Raw genomic sequence first — 26,499 nt, 5'->3', positions numbered from 1 at the left:
GTTTTTTTTGACAATCCCGGGGACTTTGGCAAGGTGATCTGTTCTCACCCTATTTGTTTATTCTTATGGAAGAGGTTTTGTCTAGACTTATTCGTAAGAATTTTGAGGAGGGTCGAATTGGGTGTTTTTCTCATCCCGTGGGCACGGTATTAGTCTCCCACCTACTATATGCTGATGATCTCTTAGTTTTTGTGAATGGAGGAAAGCGTTTGGTGCATAGGCTTATTAAAATGCTGGAGGTCTATGAGAAGTGGTCCGGCCAATTGATTAACAAGGATAAATCAACATTGTTTTTTTCTAGGTCCATCACCTCATCTTGGTGTCGAAATCTGATGTGTTCAACTAATTTTGTTGAAGGTAAGTTCTCGGTTGTCTATTTGGGTGTCCCCCTTGTTTCAGGTCGACTCACATTAAGAGACTTAGAATCTCTTCTTGTGAAAATTCGAAACAACGTGACAGGGTAGAAATTGAAGCTTCTCTCCCAAGGTGGTAGACTCACGTTGCTCAAACACGTTCTCTCATGTATGGCAACACATCTCTTGGCAGTTTTGGACATGCTGTTGAAGGTTTTTAAACAAATCAATTCTCTGTTGTCAACATATTTTTTGAGTGAAATTAAGAGGAAATTGAGAATGAAATGGTGTGCTTGGGATAAAATGTGCAAACTAATAAAGGAGGGGGGTATCAGATTGAGAAATTTTCATGAGGTCCAAAAGTCTCTCCACATGAGATTTGCATGAAAATTGCTCTCAGTTGACAATTTGTGGACTTAGGGTTTTTAGGCTAAATATGTGAAGAAAGGTTATATTCTAAAAGCTAAAGTTTGCCGTACTGTCTCTTGGTTTTGGCGATCGATAATGTATGTTCTTCCTTATGTGGCTAACAACATTAAGGTGAAGGTAAGAGAAGGGGGGTCTTCATTTTGGTTTGATTGTTGGTTGGAGAGTGGGCCTCTTTGTGTAGAAGTGAATGATGAGCCAGTTGATTTGCGTATACATGATGTCTGGGTCGACGGTTCCTATGATGAAAATCATCTTGTTCAACAGGATGGTATCGATAAGGCTAGAGAGATTATGCTTGAAATTGTGGCAGGAAGAGAAGGAAAGGATATTACTATCTACAAACCAGTAGGGGATGGTCTCTTTACTTCTACCAATGCGTGGGATATCACTAGTATAAAAGGGACAGAACAAAGGGGGATGGACTGGATTTGATATCATCTTTTACCAAAAAAGATGGCTATTTGTATGTGGAAAGCAAGATTTAATGGCCTGGCTGTTGATTCTTAGGTGCAGCCCCTAGGTATTCAATTGGCCTCTCTGTGTGATTGCTGTGCACAGGGTCAAGCTAAAACCTTAGATCATGTGTTACGGTGTGGGAGTGTTGCTTCTGAAGTCTGGAAGATGGCTACTAATGCGCTGGGTATTCCATAATTTGAGGTATTTCTTGGTGGATGACGGTGCTGCAATGGTTCAACCTGGCTAGAAAGTCGAGTCATAGAGGTCTTTTTATTGGGCTCCTTCCTTCTATCATCACTTGGCGTCTCTGGATGTGCCATTGCAAAGCACGAATGGAGAATCACAAGGAATCGGCAATAGGTGTGTGGTTAGCAGTTAAGGTATGGATAAGGAAGATATCCTCCCTTATGGTAAAACATTGGCCTCTCTCCGCACGTGATGAGAGGATTCTTCATGCACTTGACATCCCGTATGTCTCTCACACTAAGACTGTACCAAAGCTTATTGCTTGGGGCAAACCAGTAGAGGGGTGGATCAGTCTGAATGTAAATGGAAGTTGTCAGGGAAACCTAGGTACTTGTGAGGAGGTGTCATTCAAGACCATAGGGGAAATTTTAAAGGTGCGTTCTCTTCCTATTTTGGTCATGATACCAACAATGAGGTCGAATTAAGGGCTTTAATTTTTGGCATAAGTTTATGCAAAGAGCTGGGTTTTAATCAAATTTGTATCGAAAGTGATTCCATGTTGGTTGTTACTTGGTTGGCAAGTCAGAAGTACACGACATGGTATTTATGGGATTTTTGGGAGGATCTTTTACTCCTTCTGAGGGATGTGACCTTCACTATTGAGCATCAATTTAGATGGTGGAACAATGCAGTGGATTTCCTTGCCCGACGGGGAGAGGAAGGACACAATAACATATTTGTTGATTTTGATTCTTTGCCTCGTAAATTGAAGGGGATTCTTCGCTTGGATAAGGCTGGCCTACCACATGTTCAAGCTTAATGGTCTTTTTGTCAAGTTTAATAGACTTGTTTAGTTTGGTTCTATTTTATTTTATAGTTTTTTGTTTACTTTTGCTCTCTGGTTTTGGTTTTTTGCCTTGCGTTGGCTTGATATTTGGGATGTTTTTAGTGAAAATTTGTAAATCCCAGTGTCCTTTTGTTACCACAATTTTCCTCCGCCACAAGTAATGACTATTAATAAAATTAGGAGGGGGTCACTCATGGACATGTGACCTTCGGCTCTTCTAAAAAACAAATGCGCCAAAGGCCAAAAGTAAGTGATTCTTGCATGTGTTGAAGTTATCTCACATCAGTTGTGGAATGGGTTATTGGTCAGTTTATAAGTATAAGGGAAAGTCTCACTTATTAAACTAACTTTTGAGGTTAAGAGAGGCTCATAAGCACCCAACATTAGTATCAGAGCCCAGGTTTACCAACAATCTTAGCCCAACAATTCATTGAAAAAACGGTTTGTCTTTACTTCGACTCGAGACCTAATGTATGAGGGGGAGAATGTTGAGATTATCTCACATCGGTTGTGGAATGGACTAGTGGTCAGTTTATAAGTGTAAGAAAAACTCTCAACCCTTTAACTAGCTTTTGGGATTGAGAGAGACCCATGACCATCCAACATAATGGACGAGATAAGGTGGTATTGGAGAGGAAGGGAGAGGATAGAGGAGATGAGAGGAGGCGGGAGTAGGCAAGGAAAGGATAATTGCCTAGAGAAGGCCTAAGAGAGAAGAGAGATGGCTCCTCATCAGTCAGGTTAATTACAATATACCTCGATTGGAAATTGATGAAATGATGCAAAATCAGTGAAGGAAATTGGCAATAGTGTGAGCTTTAACATGTGAAATATTTAATTAAATGAGATAGAGTGTAGAGACAGGTTTAAACTAAGGATTTCTACTCTGATAACATGTTCAAATAAATATACTTCATTAATCACACAACGAATATGCTATATAAGGTGGGCTATATATGGACATGTGACTTCTTTCTCTTAAAAAATATTAAAAAGCTTAAAAAAAAGGTGGAATATATATGGGAGTCAAAGGCTATATAAGAGACATTCTCAAACAATGTAAGATTATAACACTTAACTATTCTCACAAGTAGAAAAAGAAAAAAATTTGAATATTAGTGAGATTTTTTAATTAAGATGAGATGAGATGGTTTGTCAAAAAGTGTGTTTGGATAATGAAATGTGATAGATTTTACTTTTTGAAATTTGACAAAGGAGTGGGTCTCACCAATGATTGAAAATTATTTAATAATTATTGGGTAATAGTTATGAATATATTAATAACAAATAATATTTATTATTAATTAAAAAATCTATAAACAAATTTAAATCCCAACTTATATTTTTTTGTTGTTGGCACAAATTACTCTATATTCCCAAAAATTAAAATTTCTTTGTTAAAATATATTATTCTAATTATAACCTATTTATTTTTCTATATATAGGAAACTCAAAATTTTTTATTCTAATTATAAATTAGAATTATTTTGATTATTGTAATAGATAATTATATGTATTAAAAGTATGTTAGATATTTTTCCCTAATTTATAAATCAATTACTATGTATCTATGTCATTAATAATTACATTGAAAGTGCAATGGTGGGTTTCAATAGAGGGGAAGAGGCATGAATAGACAGGAAGACAATTTGAAATGGGAAGGAGAAAAAAAGGAGGACTACGGGAAGCACTGAAGAAGACAATGCTTTTTACTTATGAATGTCTTTTTAATGTTTTATGTTAGACAATAATTGCAGTGGTTGAAAAATAAAAAATGAGATAAAACTTTGTATTCTACCGTTTGGATAGGTAGATGAAACACACTGTACAGCTCAGATGAGATAAATGTGATAAGTTAATTTGTATCTCATTTGGGCATCCAAATCGGGCAATATTGAATCTAAATCACAATTGCAACCAAAATATTGCTAAGCTGTTGAATTCTTAGCTTATAAGACATATTCGAGCTATGTGCATTTGTAATTAATTCTAATTAATTAAGAAGACACTTAAAATAGATCAAACATGAAATTAAGAAGATATATTAATTTTGTTTTTACCAATGAAACTAATACAATGGTAGACTATTTAGGCAATGGATATAAGTGCATTTTTTTTTTTTTTTTTTTTTGCAGTTCTTATGGATTGAAGTGTTAATCATGTAAACTAGAAATTTCAGAAAGTATTAATTAATAAGATGATCTTATCATATGAACATTAATTAATTGCTAACAATTAATATGTGGAAATTTTTAATTAAATCCTTAAAGTTTGATTCATTGCAACTCACTTAGACCTCATTATAAAATTTCAATTTCAGTTTGCCCTCTCTATAAAAAACCACCATTAATTTGGATGGAAATATATACACACAAAAACAAAACCATTGAAGTATACCCTTGATATTAAAATTAAGCCTTTCAAGTTGGTTAAAGAGGTAATTTTTATCTTTCTATGCCTATTTCCATGACAACCAATAATGGAGGTGTTTTTACGGAAGAAGATATAGTTAAGACTGAAACTTCGAGTTTATCCTTGTTGAAGTCTGTAAATGTAAGTGAATATATATATATATATTTCCAGTACGAATGTCGATCTTAGGTTGTGACATATTATAATTTGTTACCTTGTATGGCCATAGCGTTACTATTTTAGGTTTTTGGTTTGTTTCCTTGTTAATTATAATATATGAGCTCTTGTTTCTTCCTCTGTATTATAATTTCTTTGCACATTTATTACATTGGCACTACAATAGATTTCATTCATTATGACGGACGAAACGGTCACTCAAAATAAGCAAACTGTCACGGAAATGTTTTGGTCACCGTCACCAAAAAGGCCTCACAGAAAGTATTTTGTGATGGTTTACTATACAGCCATCACCAAAAGTTTTATTTGTGATGGTTGAAAGTCTGCTGTGAGTTGCAATATGAAAATGTGAAGAGATTTTGTGAAAGTCGAATTCCATCATAGAAAGTATGTTCGAACGTCTATAATAATGTTTTGACGCTTACTCGATCAATTAGCATTCGAAAGATAAATATCTAACATTCGATATTTTTCATTTGCACATTTGATTTTTACATTCGAATGTACATACGTTCAAATGTTTAAATTTTGCATTCACATGTTATTGGGCAACAGTTCAAACGTCAAAGATTAAATGTTCGGATGGTTAATAAATACGTTAGAATGCATATTTTTTAATCATTCGAACATTAAGAAATATTCATTCAATTGTAACAGAATAAGTTCGAACATTTGTTGAGTATATACGTTTGTATGTAATACCTTACATTCGAACTTATATATCGCGCCTCCATGTAGTTATGTTCGAACATAAAGGCAGGTTCGAACGTTCTTTGTTTACATTCAAACATACTAATCAAAACTAATAACTTCATAAAATTAAAAAGCATACAAATTGTATCATATTTCACCACAAATAGTATCATCTCATGAAAATGTTTTAGAGAGTTGTATAATTAGAAGACAAAAGTTTTGAACAATGATAGCGTTTATTTCTTCTTCTTTCCTAGTCCACCGCGATCCTACAGTAGTGATATAACACGTTTCATTTGGACCAACATCTCACTCTGTACTTGTTTTTAAATTTCAATGCGTATTCTTTCCTCTTAGTCTCTTTGTCGCACCTGCAAACACGTCTCTAAATCGGATCATTATGATAAGAGTGCCTCCTACTCTTGCTATATCGAATTCATCTGCTCAATTTCTTGGCTTGCAGCATCCAAATCCTTAGTAAGATTATTAACTTCTAAAGTCAAGGCCGTGGAGGATGAACCAAACTTGGTCTCAAGAACTTACGTACATATGTCGATATCACTAGGAGAAGATTCCTTAGAGGTTGATTGCATGTCAATCATTTTTTCCTACATTAATTAGGAAGAAAATTACACAATAAGTAATATATTAAAAGAAATAGTAAGAAAACATAATATCCATGCACATGTTGGCATAATTTATTCACACAAAATAAATGCTGCCTACATAATTATCGATAGGATCAATCCATTCCTTGTGCGCATCGGTGTTAGTAGTAGCATAGACATGAATGAAGGAGAAATTTTTAGGATTATCATGTTTCTAACAAAGCTACAATAGTAATTTTTTCAAAAAAAATATTTTTAGTAATTAAATAAAAAAATATGATAAAAATAGCTAAATTTTAATAAGTAATTATTATTTTATTGACAAGAAGGAGTGATCTTGAACCGGTGTAATGGTGGATTATCAAAGAAGTTATATTTTGTGCATTAATAAAACTCAAGTGCTACAGGAGAAATTAACAATGTTAAATATAATCTATGAAACCAATATAGATGTAAATAAGTTATAGGGAAAAAAATCTAGAGTAACTGATAATCTGGGCTTGCGGAAAGATTATAACACTTCCTCCAATCGTCAAACTTGATTTTTTGTAAAGGGAATTGAGTAGCCTCTTCCAACACCTCAAATTTCTTGAAGTGGTCATGATATCGTCCCTTGTGGTGCCGAAATAATGTAACCATCAACTCATTCATAGTTTGTACTTCTTTGCTAAGGTCAAAATTTAGGTCGAATTTATTCTAATAAATGAATTGCATAAAAAATATGAAATTAAAACATCTCTAAAAAAACTAGGATATATAAACTCACTAGGACACGGCTTCGAACATCCCGCCAAGACTGCACATAAAATGGCGTATAAGCTCAGACTGCTATTTCAACATAGGAGGAAAGTGATGCTACACTATTATCAACGTGTTAAGCCACGATCACGACATGACAATGCATCAGCTAATATATTCAAAATTATTAAAAACAATTTCTTCCCAAGTATTCAAATATAATTATTTATCAACAATATTTTACTTACTGGTAGGTGTGGACTGGTCGTCTGCCTCTTTCGTATAAACTTGATGAGGAGTGAAGTCTTTAGTTGGGGAGTCCTTAACTGGTTTAAGACTTGGCAGAGGAGGCATCCTTGAAAAGCATTATTATTTTTAATGAACTAGCTTAGAAATAATTATGAAAAGTGTAATAGCCTAATCTATGTAAATAAAACATTTAGTACTTTTATTTTTCATCTCCAAATGTATTTTCCATGCTTGTTTCAAAATCTCCTACAATAACATCTTTGTAATCTCTTTCCTCATCACCATCTTCTTCTTTATCTTCTTCATCGACTTGCTCTTTTGACTCTTCTTCTTCTTGTTGTTATTTTGATTCTTCAAATTTGTCAAAATCTTCAACTGAATGATCATTTAATATGAATGGGTTGAGATGTACGATTGGGATGTCATCTTTACATAAGGGGATTAGTTTGAGTTTACCAAGGTTAACAAATAAATTAATACCCTCTCCATCTTCTAGAAAGCCTTTATAATTAGAGTGTCATCTTTATCTCCACTATAATTGTGATCTACTATTAATCATGCATCATAAATATTCCAAGGAACAAACTTCTGAAAGATTCAAGAAGTTATCTCTCCACTAGTTTCATCCGCCGTTTTTATTGAATCAATCAAGTAATAGACTTGGGTCACTTGACAAGTCAATACAAATGGGTCATCTTCATACTATTTACATGCAATATTGACACTCGTAAAGTGAATATCCATATATATGTATATATCGATACTCGACCACCACCTAGATCCCACCAATTAGGGGTGAAAATTGACCCATTTGGAGCGGTTTTTGGGCAAAAACAGATGCCGACCGACGAGAGGCAAAATGGTGGAGCAACCAACCGTAACTAGTTGATGGGGAGGAGAAAAACCAACCGTATCGACTCCGGTAGTTCTATGGTGGTTCACGGTCAGTTCTTGGTTCCCCCTAGCAATGATGGTTGTCTGAGAGAGTAGAGAGAGAGAGACGACGCGAGAAATGGAAAACAAATCAAGGAAGAAGAAAGGTTGAAGAAGACTTCATAAATTGGAAACGACACCATTTGGTTTTAAATTCAATGGCATCGTTCCACTTATTTTTTGTTTATACATAATAGATAAAATGACACCATTTGGTTTAATATCAAATGGCATCATTTCAGTTGTGTTTTGTGTTTAAAACACAACTAATGGCATAAAACGGTGTCGTTCCACTTAACTTAAGTGGAACGACGTCGTTTCAGAAACATATAATTTAAAAAAAAAATAGCATTAGGTGTCGACTAGTTCAATAGTTTGAACTGGCCTCAAAACGTGATCGAACCAATGCCAATCAATTTTGTTAGAATGTTACCACCCGCTGACAGGTTCCCTACTGCTTTCGACCCCTTCCAGCCTCCGGTGGCTGGTTTGTGTCGGTCACAACAGGTGTGGTAGTTTTTGTACACCCCTACCTCCAAACACATGTAAATACATATTTCACATTTCCACCCAGGTATTTTAGTTCGATAATGTTACATATAACATCATAGTAGTCAATATCTTTTGTTCCATGACTTCCCTCGACTAGCACACCACAGTTTTGCATCTTTCGATTACATTCACAGTTCATAGTATGGAACCTAAAGTTCAAGTTTATCAAAGTGCTCTGTTTGAAGGACCACTAGCCAATGCATGCAATTTAGAAGAAACTGATTCTAGATCATGATCAAGTTGTTCCAAAATTTAACAAATGAAATAGTAACAAATTTATACAAAGTTACTATAAATTAAAATGGTTTACAAATATTCTATTATATGGGACATTTAAATGCATATGCGTTGTTCAAATCATTTTGAAAATTCTTCTTCTTACCTCGCCTCTATATTCTCTACACTTTATGTTCTAAGTTTGTCCATGTGTTCATTGTATAGAAGTAAAAAGAATAGAATATTTGAATGCCTTGGATATAATAGTACTTTAATAGAATGTAGAAAAATTAGAATTATTCTAATTATGGATCGATATACCTGAAATAGTCACAATTTCACGACAATTATTCAACATGTACCACTAAGTCTTTCCTAACTCTCCACCAATTAAGTCATATCTCATTTGTGAACTCAAGTGTCATATATTTTGGAAAAACATAGATAGTTCACAAGGGCAAGAGGTAGCAAAACCAGCATTCTACTATTCTCGATTAAAGTGTCTCAAACCCATGGAGATATAGAGAGAAAAATGTTAACCATTCATCATGTATATAAGCCTTTGCTTCTGACCCCTTTGTTCGGGCTTTATTCCTAACAATGCGCTTTAGCCCATCCAACGTATATGGCATAGAATCAACGTGGGAAGGTTCCTGCCAATTTTTTATTATTAACGTTTAAACATTCATTATAATGTTCCAATGTAATTCCTACCACATTTGAACATTTATTTAATGTTTGAACATGGTTTATATATTAATATTTAGTACTATAATAAATTAGAAATTATATAGTTATATAATACATTAGTCTATATCTATATAGTATATATAATATAATTATATAGTATATTTATTAGTATATAGATTACTAACTATATATATTACTATAGTAACTATATTATATACTATATACATTACCATACTATATTAGTATATATATTACTATATATTGTATTTCTATATATTACTATATTACCATATATACTAACTCCACATAGATCTATATCTGGAGAAATATATTATATAAAATATTTACATATAAATATACTATATATTTATATATTAAAAAACCATTCTTTAAAGTTCTAATGTTTACAACACATGTTCATATGGTATGAAAAATATATAGTGTCCGTCATATTTTGCCATTGAATCCATCACACACGACCATCAATTACCACCACAATCGTCACAAAAAAGGTTAGTATCAATCTCTTTCACAAAAAAAGTTAATGTTTTTTGGAGGTTTCGGTATGAACTGAAACCCATTTGGTGCCAAATTTGTAACTTGATTTTTGGGCCACCATAAGTGGTCAATGGCTAAATAGCTACCGTAGATAGTCTACACTCAATGTATACTTCATTTCAACGATGGCTATTGCAAAATTAACGTCTTATTTGAGGAAATCAGAAATTGTTGCCATTTCTTGGTTTAAATGTCCAAACGTCTAATCGACAATATTCGAATGATCATTTGTACTCCAAATGTATGTTAATTTATGTTCTAATGTATTGTTACGTTCTAGCGTTTATATAGTAAAATGTCCAAATGCAACATTTTCCTAGCCGTTTGACTCCTAACTTTTGAATGCAACATTTCTATAGTTTGAATATCTCGTGGGACGTTTTAATCATAACGTTCAAACATAGACTTGGAATAGTTTGAACATTAAGTCAAATACATTTGAATGCTCTAGCATGTTTGAACATATTTATATGAAACGTTCAAATGTAAAATTTCACGGGTCTTTTGACTCCTAACATTCGAACATGATTACTTACACGTTCAAATATTATCATTTAAAGTTCCAACATTAAGTTATACATTCAAATGCATTTCATAACAGTTTTAATTTATTTTCCTTTATATATATATATATATATATATATGTATACTCATGTTTTTTATTTCTGCAGTATATGGTTCATCCTTTGACAACTAGGAAATGGGGTAGGGAAGGAACCCAGAACACTTCTTGGATAGGTTGTAGAATTGTTATGGCCGAACATGAATTCTATATCAATCAGTTCGATGAGTTGACATAGGAGGAGAAGAGTATGCGGTTCATCTTTATTTCAAGAGATTTGACCAACATTTGCACAATGAGGGGGAGGATATAACCTTCCATGGTTTGCAGGTTTTACATGGAGATATTGTCCATGCCTCATAATGCATCATCTCACATTGTAACTATTTGTGGTGTTAGTTTCAAGGTTTTGACAGATGTCATGGCAAGCTACTCGGGGTCCAAGGCGTATCTGAGGCATCAACTACAATTGATGCTGAAGCTGAGGACATACCATATATAGGCACATCTATATCATCTAATGGCCCAATTGAGTCTATGGCTAGAGATGTAGATCAATCGGAGGGTGAGGGGACTAATCAACCTCAAGATGATGACCATGATGAGGATTTCATTCTTCTCATTGGGAGATATTGCATACCGTTCGATAAGAAGAACACGTTCTCCCAGACGTTGCTACTGCCATTTTTCAGCATGTTGCATTTGATAGTTGCAACAAACATAGATCTTGAGGCACATAAGGCCACCTTCAATTGGACTCGTGCACAATTCCTTATACAAGTGGCACACGGAGTGCCCATCGACTTGCCATTGTGGATATTTGAGAAGATCTGTTACAAGACAAGTATCATCTCCATTGATAACCTACCATATGGGGTGATCATTATTTGGCTATTACTGGAGTGGAGAGTATCACCCCAAGCGGAGGAGTAGTTGACTGAGTAGATGAACCTCCTAGACATGACCTTACATCGTTAGAGCATTGGACAAGGAAAGAGGCATGCTTGGCTCATCATCGTTAAAGCATTGGACAAGGAAAGAGGTGTGCTCGGCATGAGCCTAGGCCTACACCAGACCTTATGTCTCTGACCCAGTTTGAGGTCGGTGTTGAACCCAATAATGGGAGTACTAGTCAACAGCTGATGGGTATATCAACAGGGGATGCACGCCCTGATTGGCTTGATGCGATGGTCTCAGATATTATTGTGCACATCGACCGATAGATTGTTCCAATTGAAATTACCCAAGTACCCTTGATTCTACACGTTAACACTCAATACAAATTGTTAGCATCGATTAGTAACCAATGTATCTTAATAACATTAACACACTGATTTGGTTACGAATAGAAACTCTCTGAAGAACTCTTCAAAGATAAAACCCTACAAGACAACCAAACCCAAGAAAGTCAATTAATTGATTGTGAGAACTATAAGTAAACCGTTTACAAAACCTTTGTAACTAGACGCGTTTACTCAAGACATGTGACCCGCTTGTCTTTTACCGCAGTAGGTAGTCAGAAGATTTGACACTCTCCAACTATTGCCTTTCCTACTGGAATCTCCAATGGTTGAATCTCGAACAGAACAACTCCCCCTTGGAATATGCTCCCCCTCAATTCCACGAATTGAGCTTCTTGGAAAAAACCTTCACACCAAAATTTTCCTTTGCACGATTCCTTAAAGTTCTACCCTAATCTTCAAGCTCTCGATCAATGTAAATATGTGTAGTTCAAGTCTTGAGAATAAACTCTCAGCCGACTCCTCTATAGATATGTAATGCTATCATTGACCGGGAGAAGGACTCAGCTGACACGTTTATCCAGTTTGCCAATCAGGTACATTTCTAACAACTTGCAAACACCTCAGACTGGATTATCCATCTGGATTGCATCGAGTTCAGATCAGCTTCAGTTCCTTCAATACGACTTGCATCTTTATCTCTTCAATTGATGCTTAGAATCTAAGCATACTTAGGACTCTTGTTGACTCTTATCTTATAATACAAACAAGATGTGATAAGAGTTCCAATTCAAATACTTATTCTTATCGGATCACTAGAGTCCAATTAAGATTACATTTATTTCTAACATCATACGCATCTAATCCTAGCCAAACATAAATTACGTTTACAATCTCCCCATTTGGCTGATTGATGATTCCAACTTATATTGGATGAATGTAATCTAACATGCAAAAACAACTAACGAACCACTAGCAAAGATCTCATATAGACCATCATACTTCATATCAAATTTCATCATAGCAAAATATGTGAAGTAGCAATAAGTCTAAACCACACAAATATCAGTTTAATGTAGTACACAAAATAAAACACACAAATCATTGTTTAATGTACAACCCAAACTGAAATAACTATAAATAAAACTTTTCAAAAAAAATTTTCAAAAGAAATGGTGGTGGTTTTGGTTGCATGTTGTCAACACTGCCCAGCTCCCAGCTCCCTCTGCCCGCTCTTCATCCCTTCTCCCCCTATGTTTGGCAGCATCAGTCAGAGTCAGATTTGTCTTCATTCTCAAGTGGAGTGACTATTTTAAAATCTGGTCCACTTCCAATACAATTTACTGTAGCCTGCCATTTATCTTTTCTAATTCATCCTGTTGATCTGCAAGCATTTGGTCAATCTTCCCAATCTTTTCTTCCCATTTGTCCACAAATGAGTCAAATTTTGATTGCAAAATTTGAAGCTATTCTACTACTTCAGTGGATTGTTTTGGGGGAGGATTAGAAGATGTGGATGCCTCAGCATGACTTATTTTCTTTAAACCAGCTATTGCTTCTGACTTGGTGACAGTTTTGAAGGAGATCTTTCCATATATTTTTACTTTGGCCTCGGTGCTTCTCAACGAGACTTAGCTATTCTAGACAACTTAGTGATGAGGCCTCCAAATGGTAGACTTTTCTTGTTTGTTTTGTCCGTTCTTGCCTTTGAAATCACATCAACAATATGGGAGGGGAGGTCTATAGGTATTCCTTTCACTAGGGCATACATAAATTGGGCTTTCTCAAATATTAGTTCAGTATGCCTATAGATGGGCCACAGATTTGTCAAAACCACTTTGGCTAAGAACCTATATTCGAGGAGCATAGATTTCATAGAGAGCCTATGAATTTTTGGAGGCCATGCAGGTGCACTAGGCCAAGCAAACAAATCTTTCATTTGGGCCTTAGATGGAGTCCCCATGCCTTTGTATGGAAAACCTTGTCCACACTTGGGAGTTCATAGAACACTCTTATGATCTTGGGAGTGATAATCATGTCAACTCCGCTCACCACAGATGTAATAAAATTGTTATCAACACTTAGAAAAGTATTGGTATAGAATTCTCTAACAATTTCAATATAGGGAGCAGGAGCTACCTCAGTGATCTTTTCCTACCCTCTGTCAGCAAAAATATGGGTTATAAATTCAAACTCAGGTTCATTCAGGTCGTTTAAGGTTACCTCTCTTTCTCCAAGTACGTTCCTTTTGGAGAAAACTATTTTGTATGCAGTCTCAGCTTCCTTACTAGAGAACTTGGGTGGTTTTGAGCTTGTGAAGGAGGGCTTTGAAGTACTCCTTACTCCCTTATTCAGAGCTAACCCTTTGTTTGCTACCTTAGCCTTCTTTGTTGTTTTCTCAAGTGATTCAGATTCTTCCTTACTCAAAGAATTTTTTGGAGGCACCTTACTATCGAATTTGGCTTTCTTTGCAATAGTTTTGTTTTTCATCTACACAAGAAAATAATCCTTTCTGATTATGACAAACACACAGTGTACTAAGGTACCCAAATTCACTTTTCTTCATAGATATTGACATAACCTGATCTCGAAGTAAAATAATATCTCCTAAAAAATTTACCCATTCATACTCAAATTTTTAGAAAAGTTTCCATAAATCACATATACATTCGGTAATTTTTATGAGATGGGAAAAATTATCTAACCCTAACAAAAAGTCATGCAGTACAGAGTGAAGAATAACGACATTAAGGCCAGCCAAATAGAGTCATGCAAACTCTATTCATCACCTTTCTCAACAACATCCAACATGCATGTTTTTCCAAAATCGTATCTAACCCCTTCCAACAAATTTTCAAGTCTCAAACCAAACAGATTTCTGAAAGCTTAAGGTATTTCAAAGAACTCTTAAAGAAGCAAGAATAGTAAATCCCTAAGAGGAATCCTCAAGAGACGAACAACCTTCAGAGAGTATATTCAAAAAAGATAACTTACCTTGAGGTCGTGTAGAAGGATTAAAACGAAGAAGGAAGCTTCAGAAAATGCAAACAGATTTGGTGTTTTTCTTTCTCAATGAGTATCGGCGAAGGCAAATGGGGTTATGGGAAATGAGAATCGGGGCCTAATGATAGATTAGTGGTGATGGCATGTAGTTAATACTATAGAGTAACTTTATTTCCAATTTCTCACCCAAGGCCTGAAATGTGCCATGCATGCAGGCTACCTTTTCTCTCAACACGTAGGGTATGCCTTAGAGGCAACTCTCCATAGTAAATCCAGTTATGTATGCTCTTTTTTTTTTTTTAAAAGATAATTTTGAAAAGGAAAACAATTTTAAAGAACCCAAGCAAGAAAAACATGTATGTATCATCCAGAAGGTTTGAATCTTATTGAGTAATCTCTTTGTCTTGGACTTTGTTCCACTCATCCTTTTATTTTTTTTTTGTAGGAGAAGTATTTTCAACTGATCAGTCTTCACTATTGAGTAGTTTTCTTAATAGAGAACCTCCCAAGAACTCTTGTGTGCATGAGTGAGGCAAATAAATCTTTCCATTTTTATTATTTCCTTCGCTCCTTTTTTTTTTTTTTGTGTTTCTTACTCGCCCTTTCTTTTAAACTTTCCAAGAAGGATGAACTTTCCTTAAAAGTCAAACTTTATGCCAGGGCCTATATACCCAAAAAGGCATTTCCCTTCAAGCACAGGTCAGATTGACTCTATATGTACAATTTGTATTGTTCATCGTTTTCCATAATGAATAAGGCAATGATTTTTTCTCTCAAGGACAATTAGAGCTTAGATCCATGCATGAGTGTTCATCTTTTTCCGTAATGACTTTTGAACACCCCACTTTTTCTTTAAGGATTGACCTGTGGGCATGGCAAGAGGAGACCTTTTTCTATTTGGGCAATAGGTTCAACTAAGTTTTAGTCAATTCTAGGCATAGACTCCCCCTTGCTTAGTGCATTATATGAGTATATGCATGGTGTCACAAACTTGTTAAGAGATCAGATTTAACTCTTCATAGTGTAGAGAATCAAATTCTTGAGTGATCTTTCTTAAGAGTTATGCATCAAAAGTAAGAACACATACAAGAGAAGATCTACCTCGATCCAAAAAAATCAATAGGTGAAGTCACAAGGCTCATGGAAGCAGTAGACTCAGAAAAACCTGTACCTTACACATGATAGCCACACAAAGATTGCAGAAAAAAATCAATTAAAACAAACAATTTTTTTTAATTTATATATATATTATTATAAAAAAAATAAAACAAAAATCAGGGCATGTCACACACACCAACGGCTTTCCTTAGAAACTCAAACCTTAGACCATCTAAAGGTTTGGTAAACAAATCAACCAGTTGGTGTTTGGTATCAACATGTTCTAGTAACACTACCTTTGTTTCAACCAAGTCTCGTATGAAGTGATACCTTATATCTATGTGCTTGGTTCGTGAATGTTGCACAGGGTTCTTCAAGATACTAATGGCACTTGTATTGTTGTAATAAATAGTCATAGTATCTTGAAAGAACCCGTAGTCCTCAAGCATCTTTTTATATCCAAAGAAGCTGAGTGCAATAACTGCCAGCCGCAATGTATTTGGCTTCAGCAGTGGATAGGGAGATGGAATTTTGCTTCTTGCTCATCCATGCTACAAAATTCCTACCAACATAAAAACAACCACTTGTGGTGCTTTTTTTGTTGTCAGCATTACCATGCTAGTCAGCATTAGAATAGCCAACCAGACTCAGATTTAAATCTCTGGAATACCAGATTCCATAGTCAACCATAGCATTTAGTTTTTTCAAGATTCTTTTTATTCCAGTGAGGTGTGATTCGTTAGGATTTGCCTGAAATTGTGCACAGACACTTATACTAAAAGCAATATCAGATCTGTTAGTAGTAATGTAAAGAAGACTTTCTATCATGCTTCTACAGAGAGTAGGATCAATTCTCTTACCTATAGAATTTGAGCATATAAGAAAACGAGTTTTAAATCAAGTCTCATATGTTTGCTATATGTCGTAGGTTGAACCAAAGAAGGTGGAAGAAGCCTTACAAAATGAAAGCTGGGTAAACGCCATGCACAAGGAACTGCATCAGTTCACACGAAATCAAGTTTGAGAGCTAATATCGAGACCCGAGGATCATAACGTCATTAGAACAAATTGGATCTTTAAAAAAAAGTCAGATGAACACAGCACCATTGTTCGCAACAAGGTCAGACTAGTGTCACGAGGATATGCCCAAGTTAAAGGAATTGATTTTGAGGAAACCTTTACAACAGTAGCCAGTTTGGAATCAGTTCGCATACTGCTAGCAATTGCCAGCCATTTACATTTTAAGCTTTACCAAACGGATGTTATAAGTGCTTTTTTAAATGGCATACTTAATGAAGAAGTATATGTAGAACAACCAAAGGGATTTACTCATCACTTGTTTCCCGACCATGTTTTTAGATTGAAGAAAGCTCTTTATAGATTGAACTAAGCACCTCGAGAATGGTATGAAAGACTCACAAAATACTTGCTTAACAACGCCTTTGTTAGAGGTCAAGCTGATCGAACACTGTTTTTAAGTAAATCTGATAAGCATCTACTTATAGCTCAGATATATGTAGATGATATTGTGTTCAGATCCACTCTTGATAAACTTAAACTTTCACATTAGTTTTCCAAAAACATGAAAAATGAGTTTGAAATGAGTATGATTGGTGAATTACATTTCTTTCTTGGAATTTAAATTAAATAAACTGAAGAAGAAATTTTTATTTCACAATCTAAATATGCTAAAGATTTTATTAAGAAATTTGGCATGGAAGGGAAGACACATGCTCGCACTCCAATGAGCACTTCATACCTTCACCCAAGTGTCCAAGGATGTTTTCCTTTGGATGATTGTGGTTTATTTTTGTAGAAGGCTCATTTTCATAGGATGGAGTCGAGCTTGGTGAAGCAGGTTTCATTGCATCTGTGTCCTCTTGATCAGTTGAGTTTTCTTCGGCTTTTTCAATAAGGTGTTCAAGTTCCTTCGTGGTCATTTCCTTGGAACTGTCATCCACAACTACATTGATTGACTCCATCACTATCTTAGTTCGTAGATTGTAAACTCTGCAGGCCTTGCTATTTGATAAGTATCCCAAAAATATTCCTTTATCACTCTTGTTGTCGAATTTGTGGGTAGTCTGGGTATTATTTCTGTCTCTCAAAATGGAGCAAGTACTCCTAAATACTTTAAAGTACTTTATCATGGATTTCTTCCCATTCCATAACTCATTGGGGTTGAGTTTGGTGCTTGGATAAAAGACTACATGGTTCAAAATGTATCCAACAGTGTTGACAGCTTCTCTCCAGAAGTATAAAGCCAACTTTTTGCTACTCATGGTGCGAGCCATCTCTTGTATTGCTCTATTTTTTCTCTCCACAATTCCATTTTGCTATGGAGTGATCGGGGTGGAGAACTCTTGATGTATTCCTTGTTCATCACAAAAGGAAGAAAAATTAGTATTTTCAAATTCTCTACCATGATCACAACGTATACGAGAGATAGAAAAATTCTTCTCTATTTGTATTCGCCTGAACAATTTCTTTGCAAGCTCGAAGGTTTCTGTTTTGTCTCTCAACAGAATGATCCACGTGCATCTTGAATAGTCATCCACTATTACCATTATATACTTCTTTCCTTCGAACTCTCATTCTGAATAGGACCCATAAAATCCATGTGTAACAGCTCCAGTGGTCTTGAGGTCAGAATGTCAACTATCTTCCTATGCTGTGCATTGGTTTGCTTTCCTTCTTGACAAGCTCCGCACACTATCTTCTTGTTTTCCAAGATTTTGGGCAGTCCACGTATAGCTTCTTTCTTAGAGATCTTTTGCATGTCCCTATAGTTGATGTGACCTAGACAGTAGTGTCACAACTCAGTTTCATCCAGTTCTACTTTGCGACAACGCATTGTGTTGATAGGATTGATTCCATAGCAATTGTCAGCAGTTCTGGTGCATTTTAAGATCCATTTTCTAGCACTATCATAGAATTTGCATTCATCCTTCAAGAACTAGATAGAAAGTTTATTATCACAAAATTGACTGATACTTAACAGATTGGTCTTGAGACCATTAACAAAAAGAACATTATGAAGAGTAGGTAAACCAGAAACATTCACACTTCCCTTTCCTTCCATTGTTGTTGTACTTCCATCACCGAAGGTTACTGATCCATCACTTGTGGACTCAATTTTTTTAAACAATTCTTTTCTCCTGTCATATGTCTAGAGCAAGCACAATCCAAATACCACATGCTAGTGTCCATTGCTTCGAGTGCTGTGTGTGCTACCAGGCATACGACTTTTTTTACAAGCCACTTGGTCTTAATATTCGTATTCTTTAAATTTTTTGAAAAACATAATTTCAATAATTCACAAAGTTTCTTACATAGGGTGTTTATTTGATTGCTCAATTTGTCCAATTTAAATTCTAGATTCTTATCCTTTCTCAAAAACTTATTTCTCTTTCCTTTCTCTTTTTCTTTTCCTAAAACAATTTGTTCTGATGTGTGCAATTATTCCACAAAAATGACAAATTGGAACAAACATACCCTTGGACTTACCTAGAGAAATCATCGTTGACTTACCTTTGTTAACAGATTTCTTTGAGATATTTTCTGTATTACTTCCTTTTACAAAAGTGATACCTTTGGATGTAGAGGCAACGGATGCTTTATGATATGAATCTTTGGAAGTATTGTATCTCAACCCTGTGCGATTGGAACTATCTCTTTGAACTTTCAGTAGTTCATTTAGTTTTTGAGTGGGAGTTTTTTCTTTGAATTCCTGACACGCTGCCAACTCCTTTTCTATCACATCTTTTTGGTCATGCAACTTTTTCAATTCTAGTTCTGTCAGCTTCAGTGCCTCCACCAAATTGTTCTTCTCATTCTCCATGGTGGTTAGACTTTTGAAAAGCTTTTTGTTTACTTTTTGGATTTTCAAAAACTCTTCACATAAGTCCTCATATACTTCCTACACACTTAATTCATGATCAAACTCTGTGGCAACATCAGAATCAGTGTCACACATACCCATGCTGTCATCAACGCATTGTTTGTTCTTGTTAGCATGATCAGTAATGGATGCAGAGAAAGCAATAAAAGCAGTTTCACTATTAGAAGTTGTGTGTGAATCTTCAAAATCAGAATCATCACTTAGAGTAGTATTCAAAGCTTTTACCTTTCTTTTGAAATTTGGACATTCAATTCTTATGTGACCAAAACCAGAACATTCATGACATTAGATTTTCTCTTTAGTCTCGGTTTTGTCTTTATTCCATTTTTTAGGTTCATTCTTTCTAACAAAGTTCTTACATTTTCTCATTTTTCTAGAATTCTTTTTATTAAACGGGATTTTTTTTTTTAAATTTTCTGGCCACAAGGGCTAGGTCATCATTGCACAAATCTTCTTGAGTGCGATGGACTTACCTTTCCTCTGTTGTAGAAGAGTAGATTCATTGGTTTGCAAAGAGCCTACAAGTTCTTCTACCCAACTTGTGTCTAAATTCTTGCTTTCTTCTTTAGCTATCACCTTTGGTCAAAACCTTCAGGCAGAGATCTCAGAATTTTTCTCACAACTCATATCTCATCCACCTTCTAGATTGTACCTAGAGTTAACAATATCATTTAGTTTAGCATAAAACTCATTAAAGGTCTCATCATCCAGCATTTTTATTTTCTCAAATTTTGAGGTTAATATTTGTAATTTGGAATTTTTCATCGTCTTGGTCCCTTCATGTGTGGTTTCCAAAATATCCGAAGCATCATTGGCATTCTCACACATAGAAATCCTCTTGAATTCATCTGGTGAAAATTCCATAAAAATGGCATTTAGACCTTTGTTGTTCCAATTGCAGCTATTGGATTGTTCTTTGGTCCATTCTTCTATAGGTGATATGGGCCTCGTCCATCCTAATTCCACGGTTAACCATACTTTCTCATCAAGCGAATTTAGAAACGCTCTTATCCTTACCTTCCAGTAGGTATAGTTATCACCATCAAATTGTGGTGGTGATGATAGTGTTGCCATGATTTTCTAGGGGAACGAATCACATTTAGATTGAGTGAACCATGCTCTGATGCCAATTGAAATTACCTAAATACCCATGGTTCTGCATGTTAACACTCAATACAAATTGTTAGCATCGATTAGTAATCAATGTATCTTAATAACATTAACACACTTATTTGATTATGAAGGGAAACTCTCTGAAGAACTCTTCACAGATAAAACCTTATGGGCAACCAAATCCAAGAAAGTCAATTCATTAATTGTGAGAACTACAAGTAAACTGTTTACAAAACCTTTGTAACTAGACGCGTTTACTCAAGACATTCGACTCGTTTGTCTTCTACCATATAGGTAGTCAGAACTTCAGGCACTCTCCAACCGTTGCCTTTCCTATTGGAACTTCCCGTGGTTGAATCTCAAACAAAACAACTCCCCCTTGGAATATGCTCCCTCTCAATTCCACAAATTGAGCTTCTTGGAAAAAACTTTCACATCGGAATTTTCCTTTGAACAATCCCTTGAAGTTCCACCCAAATCCTCAAGCTCTCAATCAATGTAAATATGTGTAGTTCAAGTCTTGAGAATAAACCCTCAGCCAACTCCTCTATAGATATGTAATGCTGTCATTGACTAGGAGAATGACTCAGCTGATACGTTTATCCAGTATGCCAGTCAAATACATTTCTAACAACTTGCAAACACCTTGGACTGGATTATCCTTCAGGATTGCATTGAGTTCAGATTAGCTTCAGTTTCTTCAATACAACTTGCTTCTTTATCTCTTCAACTGATGTTTAGACTCTAAACATACTTAGGACTCTTGTTGACTCTTATCTTATAATACAAACTAAATGTGATAAGATTTCCAATTCAATTACTTATTCTTATCGGATCACTAGCGTCCAATTAAGATTATATTTATTCCTAACATCATACGCATCTAATCCTAATCAAACACAAATTACATTTACAATGTCGGTACAGCAGAGTGTCACCGAGGTTGGCCATTATTTAGATATCCTAAACGAAATGGTCAACACATTAATTGAGGAATTCCATGCATTTGTAAACAACTCGTCCTGAGCTTTGGTGTACTTTAATGTATTTTGTATTTATATTTTAGTATATTTATTTTTCTATACTTTATGTAATGAACATATCTAGTATTTTTGTATTTCAATTCTCAATTTTTTTAAATTTGAAATTCCATAGTTTATTTTAAAATAATTCACGTTTGAACGTTAATGACAATCGTTCGAACATAAACTAAATCGTTCAAACTTTAAGACATAATGTTTAAAGGAATAGTCTACACATTCTAACATTCAAATGAATAACTTACATGTTCTCACATACGTGGGCTTAATGTTCGAATGCAACATTTTATACATTTGCATGTACTCATTTTAAACGACATTGTCTAGGTTATGTTCAAACGAAACATTATTATAGTTCAGACGTACAATCATTTCTTGTCCACATTTAGTAACGGTTTCCTTCAACCGTCGTAGAAAAGGATTTGTGGTGACGGTTTCAGGACTATCACAATTTCAAAATCGTCACAAAAACTCAATTGTGTTGTAGCGTATGAGCGTATGGAAATATTTTCACCGTAACGCACCTGTATTTGATTTTTCTTTTAGTTTCTGAACAAATAAAACATTTTAATTATTTTCCGTTGAATAAAATATTTTCATATTTTATATATAAGGAGTAATATTAGATACAAGTCTCAAATAGCTTATGTAGTCTTGTCCATTTAGGGTTTGTTCAAATCACACCTCATATACCAAAATTTCATATTGTTGCAATGAAACGAAAAACATAGGGTGGATGATAATTAGTGATATATAAACTAATTATTTAATTACTAATATAAACTAATTATATTTTAACTTGCTATATTAAAATCCAGTACTAACTGGAAAGACCATATAGAGGCATTATAAGAGGGAGAGAGCCAGGGTAGTATATTAAAACAAAAAAACAAGTGTATTTCCAGCCATTTAAAATAAAATAAAAAATCCTAGGTAACAGAACGTACATTCCCGATCGACTATCTATCAAGGAATCCACATACTCACACGCAAGAGTATGTGAATTAATTGATGAAGTGAGGAGGGTTTGGAAAGAAGGATTAACGAAAGAAATTTTTAATGAAGAAAAGGCTCAACATATTTGTTCTATTCCTATTAGTAGAGTGGGGAACAAAGATAAACAAAAATTGGAAGGTATATTGCAAGAACTGCATACTATATGGATCACCAGCTGAGAAAGGAAAAAGAGGGTGAGACATCATATGCTGGTGAAGGGGCTGAACAGTGAAAGCGGATACGGAGCCTTGCAGTTCTAAAGGTTTGCAAACATTTCTAGTGGAAAGTAGCAAATAATATATTACCCACAAAAGTGAATTTAAAAAAGATGAAAATAATAAAAGGGGCTTGTTTGGATTTAGAGTGTTTCATCTTATTTCATCTCATCATTCCAAGCACTTTTCTAAATTTTCATACAAAATATAATAAACAATTCAACTTTTTCAAATCCAAAATAATAATAATATTAAAAAATAATATTCTAAAAATATTTTATTCAACTTTTATCTAAAATATTCTCATCTCATCTTTAAATCCGAACGAGCTATCAAGCTGCATTATATGCCAAAATGAATAGGAGACTGTGATTCATGCGATGTGAAATTATCTTGTAGCTTCTGATGTTTGGGCAAAAGATGCGAGCCCCGTTAGCAAATGGAAAACTAGTGAAGTGGATTTTGCATAGTTATGGAGACAATTATATAGAAGGCTTCCAAAGGCAAAATTGGAAGAGTGGTGATAATGAGGAGAATTTGGCTTAGAAGAAATGAATTCATCTATGAAAATAACTTTGTAGGGCATGGCAAGATTGTACAGATGGCAAATGCTAGTTTGGAAGATTTCCATCAGGTAAGAATTAGAAATGATGATGGACAGAGTAGAGAAGGTAATAGGAGAATCAAAAAGTGGAGAAAACCAGAAGGTAGCAAATGTAGAGCCAACTTTGATGCTACCTATGACTCTAAGATACAGAAAATGGAGTTGGAATTGTAATGAGAGATAGCAACGGTGATGTTCTGCTCCAAAATATTACGTTGCATCTCCTTTTATGGCAGCAAGTAATGCTCTATTGAAGGCAATTGAAATGTGCAATGAGTTGGAATTTAGAGATGTCATATTCAAAGCTGGTGCAAAAGTTGTAATTGATGAAGTAAATTCTAAAGAAGAGGATGAGTTGTGGAAAGGATAAATTATAGAAGACATAAAGAAGATCATAGGACAAAGAGAATGGTGGCCTATGGCTTTTGTACATAGGGAAGGAAATGTAGTGGCCCATCAGCTAGCAAAATTAGCATTACAGAATGAAGAAGAGATATGTTGGATCAAGAATGATCCTTCGAATATACACAAGTTGATTGTACATGATAAAGAAGCTAACGAATTCAGTAATGAATGAAATGTTTTTTCTCAAAAGAAAAAAAAGGGAATCCACACTTACGTTGAAAGGGAGCTAAGAATTGTAATTCTTTCATTTTAAAAGAAATACAAGCAAACTAATTTTTAATAGTCTAAAAAAAAAATTATATATCCATGTCCAAATCATGTCCCATAAACACTATCCTCTGATATAAATATATAATTCTATATATATATATATATATTTCCTCTACAATCGGCACCGCCTATGTGAAGCGTACTGATTAAAATGCAAAACAGAAGTGGACACAAAACTTTCTAAAAACCCAAATCCCAATACTAATTAAAATCCCAAATCATACGAATCATATGGTGATATGAAATCCGCATCAAACAGGGGTGATAGACGGTAATTTGGTACGAATGTATTGTCTGCTACGAATGGTTCAGTCCAGAAATCTCCACTAAATTGATCAAATGTTTCTGACATCCCAAGGCTGTCCTGATCTACAGCCCAATTTACGCCAGATGAAAGTTGATCGTGAGGAGAGCTCGAGGAGGTGAAATCACTTGAACATGCTGTTTCCTGGGACAATACAGAGCTCTCTAAAATATGGTGAGAGGGAGCATAATCACCAGGAACACTTTCAGATTCTGAGTGATCTGTATTTTGGCTTTTCTCGCAGTGGGAAGCCTCACCGAGAAGAAGGTCTTTCACCTCGGCCTTCCTCAGGTTTTGCTTTGAACGCTTCTTTAGGTGGGTGTGCCAATGGTTCTTTATTTCATTATCTGTTCTTCCTGGTAATTTAGAGGCGATAATAGACCATCTGAAAAAAGTTAAAACGCGAAAAGTTTCAACTGACATAGCTCCACCCAAAAAAAGCAATATTGTATTCATTATTTTATCATTTTCAGTACAACATTTCATGAATAGTGTTGCCGCGGAGTCCATGCTTGAAACTTTAATTACTGTCTTACATAGTGATTTGAATGAAATTCATCTTTGATTTGAAGAAATTCATCATTGTTGGTAAGTAATTTGGCAATTCATTCAATAAGTGAAAAAATTCTTACTTATTCCCAAGTTCTTCATGTAATTTGAGGATGACTTCGTCTTCCTCTTTGGTGTAGTTTCCCCGTTTTACATCTGGCTGGAGGTAGTTCATCCAACGTAGTCTGCAACTCTTCCCGCACCTTGATAGACCTGTGTATTAAAGAAAAAACCCATTTCATTAAAAAAATCTTAACTAGCATAACAGCTTTTTCTTTCTCTGATCACTTTCCCAGAAATATAAATCGACTTTAGAAGACATGTAGAATTGACTTGCTTTGATTAACTAACTTTTATATACGAATCATTAAGTTTTGAAATAAAGATAGGTAAAAAACAAATGAAATTCAATTCATTACCAGCGAACTTGGGAAGCTCACGCCAGTTCCAATGGCCATATCTCTGAACATAGACCTTTAACTTGTCATCTTCTTCAGGACTCCACGCACCTTTCTTCAGTCCATTTTCGTCATAATAGGGGGATTTCACCATAATTCCTAAGGTTGATCGACCCTCTAATATCTTGATCAGATGAAGTTTTCTTCCAGCTCAAAGACAGTTGCACAGCATAAATGGCTCAAATATTCCTCCATAAAACGAGTTTAACGAGGGTTCTGTTTAGAACTTTAGATAATATTATAAACGAAGAGGGCCCGACAGAAGACGCAATGAAATGTCCTTTTATTTTATCTTAAAATAATAACTACAAGAGTGAACAAGGAGACTCGTAAAGTATCACATGAAACTGACAAAAGAGGTCACTTGCCAGGTTAAAGCGCATCACTATATAGTAATGGGCATGATTTGCGTTCCACTACACAAATGCACAATTATCATCTAATTTTCCCGTCGGCACCTCCTCAATGAAAATGGATAAGATTCTCCATATATCATTGATTTTCGGTATTAATATACCAATATATTTATGTATATAGATAACATAAGCAGTAAGCAGATGATCAAAGCAATTATTTCCCCAAAAGGTGGATGACAGAAAAGGAATGTAGGAAGGAGCTTACTTTAGAATCCTTCCAAATGCAC

At 34.9% G+C, this 26,499-nt stretch overlaps 1 protein-coding gene across 1 annotated transcript; it reads right to left on the bottom strand.

The window, feature by feature from the left end:
- Positions 1 to 24,485: 24,485 nt before the first annotated feature.
- On the bottom strand, positions 24,486 to 26,149 carry LOC122305561 (transcription factor MYB15-like). The gene is made up of 3 exons (XM_043118156.1): positions 25,818 to 26,149; positions 25,482 to 25,611; positions 24,486 to 25,234 (listed from the first exon to the last, which is right to left on the bottom strand). The coding sequence occupies exons 1-3, from the start codon at positions 25,948 to 25,950 to the stop codon at positions 24,751 to 24,753; spliced, it is 747 nt and encodes a 248-aa protein (XP_042974090.1). The 5' UTR covers positions 25,951 to 26,149; the 3' UTR covers positions 24,486 to 24,750.
- Positions 26,150 to 26,499: the final 350 nt, after the last annotated feature.

Source organism: Carya illinoinensis, chromosome 3, assembly GCF_018687715.1.
Source record: "Carya illinoinensis cultivar Pawnee chromosome 3, C.illinoinensisPawnee_v1, whole genome shotgun sequence".
NCBI classification, from domain to species: domain Eukaryota; kingdom Viridiplantae; phylum Streptophyta; class Magnoliopsida; order Fagales; family Juglandaceae; genus Carya; species Carya illinoinensis.
The sequence above is the reverse complement of the archived record's forward strand: the minus strand, read 5'-3'. Positions and strand labels throughout refer to the sequence as shown.

Coding starts and splice junctions, on each gene's coding strand:
- LOC122305561 (XM_043118156.1), bottom strand. CDS start 25,950: ATGGTGAAATCCCCCTATTATGACGAAAATGGACTGAAGAAAGGTGCG. Junction 25,612..25,817: donor TGAGCTTCCCAAGTTCGCTG/GTAATGAATTGA, acceptor TTTAATACACAG/GTCTATCAAGGTGCGGGAAG. Junction 25,235..25,481: donor CATGAAGAACTTGGGAATAA/GTAAGAATTTTT, acceptor AACTTTTTTCAG/ATGGTCTATTATCGCCTCTA.